General features: G+C 37.0%; 1 protein-coding gene across 1 annotated transcript; it reads left to right on the forward strand.

Annotated features, from left to right (window-relative positions):
- Positions 1-5,656: 5,656 nt before the first annotated feature.
- RPL29 (ribosomal protein L29) lies at positions 5,657-8,989 on the forward strand. Its single transcript, XM_088134049.1, has 4 exons — positions 5,657-5,771; positions 6,423-6,467; positions 7,863-7,927; positions 8,772-8,989. The coding sequence occupies exons 2-4, from the start codon at positions 6,431-6,433 to the stop codon at positions 8,868-8,870; spliced, it is 201 nt and encodes a 66-aa protein (XP_087990175.1). The 5' UTR covers positions 5,657-5,771; positions 6,423-6,430; the 3' UTR covers positions 8,871-8,989.
- The last annotated feature ends 520 nt before the right edge of the window (positions 8,990-9,509 follow it).

A 9,509-nucleotide genomic window follows, 5' to 3' on the forward strand; every position in this document is an offset into this window, starting at 1 on the left:
AGACAGGCATCAGTCCTCTTTAGCTGCACCCATGTAAAAGAATGTTCCCTTTTATTCTGTCTATCCAGAGGTGGATAAAATCTGTTAGGCTTTGTCACACATTATCTTGAGGGAAGTCAGGGAATTGGCAGGATCTTGGAACAGAGATAAGAGAGATAAGATAGGAAGCAGCAACAGAGGCAACAAATGTCATCCTGGTATTGTTTTCTAATGATTCAGGGATGGGTGGATAGCAATTTAATCCAGCTAGAATGGCTATGATGCTTTTACTATTTTTAATGTTCTAATATGCTATTTTTATACTAGTTTTTACTTTCAATGCTACTCTACTCTACCAGTGTGTACTGATAATGTATTGCATTAGGACTGGAGGCCAGGTTCAAACTGGCCCTCAGTCATTCAAATTAATTGGTGATCAGGGAATAGGCACTATTACTCAGTATAATTTATAGAGTTGGTTGTAAGCATGGAAGAGGAAACTATGCCTGCCAGCTTGAGATAAAAGAATCACTGTATATTCTAGGAGTTGTAATACTGGAATGCATAAAATCCTAAAGAAATAAACATATTGAAATTATCATAACATCCCTAAATAAAATGTCTTAGTTCCCCAAACCCAGGATTCATCTTCCTCTACCATTAGCAAATGTTGAGTCAGTTTTGGGCTTATTAGGAAAGAGATACATGGTGGGAGTAGATGTTCTGGATTCCAACTTCCATGAGCCCTAGTTAGCCTGATTAGTGGTAACAAATTAGAGGGTTATAGTCCAAAACTTTTGGAGGGCAGTAGGAGATCTTGTCCAGGATAGTATTCAAACTAAAGTCAGCCTGGATCACTACATAACTTCCCTATTCCTGCAATTGGTGCTCAGGATATAACTAGAAATGGGCACATGTGAGCACACAGCACCACAGATCTGAAATACTGCAGAATCAGCTTATAAATGAAGGCAGAATTATGTCTGTGTATCCGGTATGTTAAATAAATAATCTAGTGTCTCATTCTCCTCTTTGTTTAAGAGCCATACTTGTAAAATACAGCCTAGAGCAAATCTGGTCCACAGCTTGGCCTTGTGTAATTTTCTGAATGTGTAAATTCTCCAAGTTTATTGTTGCATAAAAGACTCTGCAATTCAAAGTGAAATGAAAAGGGAGTGTTTTGCAAGGACATATTGTTCATATATAATCATGAATCATGCAGATTGCTGTAAATAAAGTTTAGCACTCATGACTACAAATGCCAAGTAAAGATCTAAGAAAAGCCTAGCAGGCAAGTCAAACAAACAAAACTGTAGATTGATGACTGTAGAAAAAAATACTTAACAGATAATAGGTTATGAACATTCTTAGAAGTAGCAAACACCTAAATAACTCAAACCAGTAAATTAAGCCATGTTCCAAAGTTTGGAGATGCAGGTAGTGGGGAGAAACCAGACGGTCCTATTGTATTTATCATATGCAATATGTTGCTTCAGTTATAGATTTCTTCTTGTACTGATAAAGCCACCACAGCCTTTCAAGATGTGTTAGCAAGGCAGAGTTTTCTTAGTCTTAAGCACGGTTGGTGACCATCAGAAAAAAATTGTGCAGACTATCTACAGCTATTTTCTTTGACCTGGTGCCCTTCATACTTCTTGGACGATGGTCCTTTCCCCACATATGAGTTAAAGTACTAAAGTCCTTGAAGTGGCATAAAATTGCAGAGTGGTAAGATTTGCTATACTGTTCGCTAATTCCTGTCCTGCCTCTATTTCCATTCACTACTATCATGTGATTTCCCTCCAAGGTGATGAATAACAAGGGGCAGAATATTTTTCACTCTTTGAGAATCCTGCTGGATGATGCTGGAATAAGGGGGGAATTGGTATTTTAACTCTGGTATAGCTAAGGGTGACCTGTGATTAACTGTAGGACAAGATGAAGGCAATATAATGGGGACATGGCAGAAAACAATATTGGCAGGGCATATTTATGTCATAGTTAAGTACAAGTGGAGAAGGGACCTACAAGTCCCATCACCTTTAATCAGCATGCCAATATTATCCACCAGTTTGGGAAAGATGTCTGTCTGTCTGTCTGTCTGTCTCTCTCTCTCTCCATCCAGCATTTTTAACAAATACCTTCCCATCTCATTTCTTTCTCTATCTTTAACTTTAAAGGGATACTGTATACATAACCCATAGAGAAAAAAGGGTTAGAGACAAGAATAATAATGTTCCTCAAAAGGTGGAAATTTCTGAAACTTTGATTTGTGTGAAATAATGCAACTGTTCTGACTACTAGATGTCAGAAGGATCCCTTCTTAATCCCTTTAAGAAATCTCTTTTTAAAATGAACAGTGACAGACAAAAAATTTAACATATTCCCTCAATTTGTATCATTTGGGTCATATCTGATTGCTTCTTTGTTTAAAAATGTAGAAAGCTAAAACTTTGAAATTTGAAGTCAAAGGTGATAAAACAAATATGAGCTGCTCTATGGGGAAAAAAGGTGTGGGGCTGAACATGGCACAAAACAGCCAAGAAAGTTTAACACTCTTAAGTATTTTAAGTACCCCCATTATTGCCTGCTTAGCATTTCCAGTTACTTAAAAATAAAATATATCTTTGTGCAAAAAGTTGAGCTGGAAGTTCAAGATGTACTTATGCAATCAAGTACCCATCAAGATGAGCTTTTAGCTCTCTGTTCATCTTTACTTAAATTGAGAATTTGGATCATTTCCAGTGCAGCTACTACAACCTTATAAATGAGCTATTCGAAACAAGAAGTGAATTCATGAAGAATAGTCTACACATAATCTTCAAAATCATCAATACTCCAAAAAGGATGTTCTTAAGTAGTTTTACAGTCCACTTTTAATTCTTGCTTGGACACAAGCATTTTTAAACAAAGAAGTAATCAAATATGACCCAAATGATACAAAGTGAGGAGAGGACCCCTTTGGGATGGTATGTGTGTGGGGATGGTTGTGGGTTGTTCCTTCCAGTTAACCATTATGTTTTTCTTGATTGTTTTTTATATTTGATTTTTATTGTTGTTCTCTACCCTGCATTGTTAGGAGTTAGATAGCCTTATAAATATGATAAATAAAAATCAGAATAAAAATCTGATTCTAAAAGAATTCATTTTCATGTGACAATGAAAAACAGGGGGAAAAAACCCCTGTAAGAATGAGAAAAAAATCATTATGAAAAAAGCTAACAAGCATCCCAGGTGGACAAGCCTAAGCCAGAGACATACTCTCTCTTCCTCCTAAACTGACAATCTAATTATGTCAAAGTGAAATTCCCCCCCTCCCCCCTCCCACCTCCAGTAATCCTCTATTTCATAACTGGTTTTAAAGGATAAACTGATACATTTTTTGTGAGGACTGCTGTGTTGCTCCAACAGCAATATTAACTTCAAACCTTATTTTGAGATAGTTTGCAGCAGTTTCAGGATTATAACATTTCCTCATTCCACTATCCATGGATAGGCTGACAAGCATTTATTCCTTGTTGCCTCTAAATATTATTAACTTTCCTATTATCTTTCACTTTTTTCTTTTACCTTTTTTTATTTTCTTTCTTTTCCTACTTTTTCTTTTATGTTTCTGTAGTTTTTTGAAATCTATGTAAAATCTTTTAATAAAAATTATTTAAAAAAGAAATATTATGAACTTGACTGAATTCTTTGTGCTTTTAAGAACCCTGAATCAGGAAAGATCATTAATATTTTGCCAACCTATCCCAAGGTACTTGCTTGCCTAGAAAACAGCAAAATATTATCATGTTCAGATCTTTGAAAAACCTCCACTATAACCAAATTTGGACTGTGATTGTTTGGGCTGAATTTGAAGTGCAGCTTCCAGAAATTCTTTATGACCCAAATTAAATAGATCTATAAATACGTCTCCATTACAGCCACTAGAGCTTGCTCATCTTCAGCATAAAGAGAGTTTAAGATTCTAAAATACTTATGTTTGATCTGACTTTGAACCTAAGCAAGTTCAGCCCGGTGGGTTATCAACTCTTTTTTTCAGTATTGTATCTTTCATCCCCAACACCTGAATTCTTTTTCAATATTATAACATTATTTTTCTAAGTTATTTTTAATCTTTCTGCATTGCCTCATTTTTTATTTCAGGCAATTCAAATTTTATCACATATCTTAAAAGTCTTCTACTACTGAATACAGCATAATAAGCAACTCAAAATTAGTAACTTCTCCTGGCTTAATTCCAAGTCAGAATGGCTCTCTGGACATCTCCCAAGTGATAACTGATTGGGATACAGACAAAGCTGTTACATTCTCAGAAAAACACAGAAACAACTGTAAGAGTTTTTGTGTCCACAGCAGACAGTGCCATCTGAGTGGGCAAAACAACATGGAAGAGAGAAGGTTGTTTGTTACCCTTACAAGACAATTCTCCAAAATTCCTGAGTTATGGATCTAATGAACTTATGGAAAAAATGGAATTTGAACTAAGATTTCCTTAATTTGCAGCTCTGTTTCTATCCCTTAAAATGTAGTATTTTTTTCTTATTATTTACTGTTTAAGTACCTCAGAATTATTAATACACTAAAATAGAAAATTCAGAAGAATTACAATGTGTGCACCATGGTACAAAATTTCCTACCTACTTCCCTTGACTTATTATCAAATAGTGCCCCAGTGAGACAAATGTAGGTTTAAGTTTTAGGAGAATTTCACAGCTATCACAGGGCAGTTTCAATGCTTTATACCATTTGGGGATTGGCACTGGATCTGCTTGATTTCACAACTTCATCCATTTTCAAAAGTTGAACTGGTTTATTTTGATACTGCTCTGTTTTTGAAATCACAACAAACCTGGTTTTGTTTTTTCCTTTCAGTCATTGCAGTTCTGAAGCCTTTGCGAATGGCATACATTTCCAAGAATTGGAAACCTAACCCCAACTCTTGGACTCATCCAGTCATCCCTCTCTCTTCTCCCATTTGGAACAGAGGTTCAGCATCCTGTTCTAGGCACATGTCCCTACTTTTATACATTATTTAAAATTTATCTCCTGCCAATCATCCATTATAGCAGCATGAAGCCAAGTCACAACTATTGGGAAACGCTCTCTTTGCAAAAATTTGTTGTGCAGCACCTTTTTATTTATGTGATGAAGCATGTTGTCCTGATGGTAAGACAGTGCTTAAATACTCAAAGTCTACAAAAAGGAGGAGGAGAGGAGGGGGAGGAGAAGCAAAGCTAAGTCAAGCAAAGCCAAGGACAGAGGGCAGGATAAATTTTTGAAACTCAAGCATGTAGTAACCCTATGCAGAGGGTTAGTTTATAATTGAGAAATTCACTGCTCAAGTTATTTTCTGACTAAAGAGAAACATCCACTTACTACACTTTTTCTTTCAATCCAATACCGTGATACACATGATACGAACGATGCATCTTATGATGTGCAATGCAATGATCCGTTTAATAAAGCGAGGAGAGAAACCTGTAGAGTTGCCAATGTTTTTAAAAGAGCACAAGACGCTCATCTCCAGAACTTTTCATTAACTAGCTGACTGCGCTTAAATAAGAATTTTTTTTTTAAGTCGGAAAAGACGTTTTCGGATTTTTTCGATCTCTACCGGAACCTTTTTAACTGCGACTTCTGTTTCCACCCGGACACACTATAATAGCTTCCTTCCTCGCTGTCCATTCAGCAGCATTTCTACCGGTCTCTGTGGCTGACTGTTCTGATATCCCGGAATGCTTTGCGACAATTACTTCTTTTCCGGTTTTGGCCTGAACATCGGCGGGCGCGTAAGTTGAGTTTTACCTTCTGGAATCCACTATCATCTGCCCCGAGGAAAACTGTACCGCAGCGAACTCCCGGGAGAGGAAAAGACGGATGTCTTACTAAGCGTGTTATCTTTCTTTTTCCTGCTCGGGGGAGGATAGATAAGCTTGGGGAAGGATGGTCCATCTTGATACTCTCCCGGAGAGGAGTAGGATGAATGAAGGGGGGAGGGGTGCGATTCATGCCTGAGGGTGGGAAGGGAATGAGATGAGGTTTTTGGAGGTCACTTAATAACACCTTTGGCTCTCATAAGGGTGTGCTTGGCGGGCCTTGGACGTGTTTCTGGAAGATGGAATTAGTCTGTTGTGTGTATACTACATGCAGTGTATTGTATGTCGGTTACTAACTGACTCCTTCCGAGTATGTGAAGTTTTGTACCTTTTTAGTAATTAGAGGTTTTGGCTGTGATATTTTGCGTTCTTTACTAGTTTCATAGAGATACCTAGTTGCTGGGATAGGTAGAGTCAAATTAAATGGGCCATGTTCTGACTCAGCAGTGAGTGTTAGATGATACATGAGTGTAGAACATGCTCCTGTATAGTAAAAAAACTTGAGAGTATATGCTGTTTTCTGTGTTTGAGTTTAACACTTACGGTCTTTGCTTCTTTCAACAGGTTTAGCCATGGCCAAGTCCAAGAACCATACCACACACAATCAATGTAGGTTTTAATGGGAATCGGGAAATGAAAATGGCAGTAGTGGTACTATTTGCCTGTATTTGGAAGGACAATATTAGCATAATAGCTTAAATAACAATAGCATTTTTATTGATATTCTCCTTATAGCCTAGTTTGTAATGTAAGTTGAAGAACGAATAGTCCTGGGTAGTGTTTTTGTTTTGCCTTATTAGATTACTAGAGAAGGCAAAAACTGTTATCAGATTTCTTCCCTTTTTGCTTGACAGAGGCAGACATCTCTGCCCAAAAGCAGACAAGTACTAATTCTAGCCAGTGAGAAGGCTAATCATTTACCTTTGCAAGGGCAACTGTATACTCACCACATAAGCATTGAGCATAAGCATTGAAATGTGATCATTTCTTACATTCTTGATAATGGCCAGTCTTGTCATTCCCTGATTTCTGTGTAATCTTCATATAGAATTATCCTTGAGTGTAATACTATCTTCCATCAGTGTCAGGCAAATAGATATTTCTATTTTTAGAAGAGATCTATTTGGAGTAAAGTTGTGTGAAAACAAATGCAAATGGATAACAACTGCATGCTTGGGAAACCTGGTTTGAGACAAAGTACATGCTGGGTTTAAGAACAAAATCACTTATGACTGGAGAAAAGTTATGTGAATTAATACTGAATTGTGTATAATCAACAGAGCACAATTGAAATTTTATTGGAATTAACAATAGATTTGCACTGCCTACTTAGGAAATATTGGGCTTTCAATCACACATAGAAAAGAAGATGCCCTTAGTGATATTAAAGTGATCTTGGTGGGGATAGAAATTATGAATGTATTTGGGCAGTCCCACATATCAAAAGAGAATATATGCAGAGAACCATCAGCTTTGTAGTTAAAACAGTATTAGCGTTTGTATGTCTATCCATGTATTTCATTTATCAGGCATCTTCCCATTTTCACTGGCTTTGATAGTGCCCAGATATGTGATTGCTGAGACTGCTGCAGAGGAACAGCCTCTTACCTGTGATATTACAGCAGTGTTGTCCAAACTTAGCCACTTTAAGATGAGTGGACTTCAACTCCCAGAATTCCGCCAGCCAGCATGGCTGGCTGGGGAATTCTGGGAGTTGAAGTCCACTCATCTTAAAGTGGCTAGGTTTGGACAACACTGTATTACAGTGAATGTTGAAGGCTAGTTTATCTGAAGCACAATCCAAAATCAGGGATGATCCTTATGTTAGATTCCAGACTCTTAGCCACTCTGTTGCATTAGTTTGTACCATTTTCAGACCTAGAAAATGCAACTTGGAAATAGATATTTTGCTATCTTTTAAGAGGCAGATAAAACAAATAGAGAAACATAAATGTATGATATTAACATTGTTATCTTAAATTTCTGAATATTATCTCTGAACAGCTCGCAAGTGGCACAGAAATGGCATTAAGAAACCCAGGTCACATAGATATGAATCTCTGAAGGGGGTGAGTGTCTTTTTTGTCATCTCATTTGCAGCTGCTGACATTGACAGCTAGCTCATTGTGCCTGTGTATAGGGACCTAACAACAGGGAATGGTAGTGCATGGTCACAGACCATGACATAAAGCACTGCAGCAATCCCACTTCAGTATCATATGTCAGTATTATAAAACCCAACCTGAAAGAAGAAGCCTAATAAAATCTAAACTGCTCAGATATATACTAATGTTATTTTGTATGTGTCCATTGTTACATATAGCTACTATTCTCTGAGTGACCGTATTTCCTTATGATATTGATTAGAAATGTGCTGAACTCACTACCATCAGCCTGAGGGTGATCAGACCCTAAAATGGACCTATTTCATCTGAATATCATATCTGGGACACCTTGAATTGTTTCTAGTTCCAAGGATTTACTTTTGAAAATCGCCCCTGGAATGGCAAGGTCCGTATGAGGTTTGCCATGATTTGGAGGGGAAACAGAACATCTTGGAGTTATCCAGACTATTCTGTTCACAAATCAATGCATTTTGTACATCTCTAGCATCAATTGTGTGGTCAGACAGTGTTCCATGATTTCAGAGACTGGAATATAGAAGGCCACTTGGAAGAACAAGAAATGGCAGAAGGGTGGATTTGTGGGCCAGTCTGATTGGGTTTGTGAATTTGATGTAACCAGAGGACTGTTCTATTAAGGAATTGGCTGTATCCCATAGTATTGATGAACCTTATTAAATTGTGTCTTTACTTCACTGTCTCAAGCCCTAGAAGTCTTTCAAATAATATGTGAGTCAAAAAGCAAATTATATTTTTTGTGTGTCTTCCCAACCCTTCTCTCCCTTTCTAGGTGGATCCCAAATTCCTGAGGAACATGCGCTTTGCAAAGAAGCACAACAAGAAAGGGCTGAAAAAAATGCGGGCTAATAATGCTAAAAACGCTAAATAACCAGCCTGCCTTTCTATGGCAAAAGGAACAACCTTGCTTAGCAATTAGATGACCATTTTTCCATGTACCAGGTTTCACTCAAAAGTATTTTATACGAATAAAAATGAGTGTAATATGTATATGCAGTGTCATGTTTTTATTGCATCTACAAACATGGTGTTTCTTTTGAAATTTAGATTATATTTAGAAATTTAATCCTAGCAACTCTGCCTGTGTTTTGTGTCCCACTATCTTTTTTACAGTATTAAAGTGCTCAAGAATTTGCATTCTGAATTGAATTTTCAAGTTAGATGTGGATATGTGTATACCTGCCATTCAGTCCATATTTATTTAGCCTGCAAATCAGAATATTATAGGGTATTTTATCAAATTCTTTATTGAAATCAAGCTATATTATGTCCCAGCATTCTGAGAATCCACTGGAAATAATCCAATCAAAGAATAAAGTCTGAGATTTTTCTGATAAATCCATGCTGATGTTTTTTAGTAATCACAACATTGTTTTCAAGTTGCTTGCAGCTCAGTCTCTCTAGTCTGCTCTTGCATCTTCACAGGTATTAATGTCACATTGATAATCCAAATTGATGTCTGTATTCCCTGGTCCTCATTTTCCCTCTTTGAAGGAAGGGGCATAATTTG

The sequence above is a fragment of the Python bivittatus genome, unplaced genomic scaffold (genome assembly GCF_059951505.1).
Source record: "Python bivittatus isolate LINGU-HERP-01145 unplaced genomic scaffold, Pbiv_v1 ctg000080_np1212, whole genome shotgun sequence".
NCBI classification, from domain to species: Eukaryota; Metazoa; Chordata; class Lepidosauria; order Squamata; family Pythonidae; genus Python; species Python bivittatus.

Coding starts and splice junctions, on each gene's coding strand:
- RPL29 (XM_088134049.1), top strand. CDS start 6,431: ATGGCCAAGTCCAAGAACCATACCACACACAATCAAT. Junction 6,468..7,862: donor CCATACCACACACAATCAAT/GTAGGTTTTAAT, acceptor ATCTCTGAACAG/CTCGCAAGTGGCACAGAAAT. Junction 7,928..8,771: donor GATATGAATCTCTGAAGGGG/GTGAGTGTCTTT, acceptor CTCCCTTTCTAG/GTGGATCCCAAATTCCTGAG.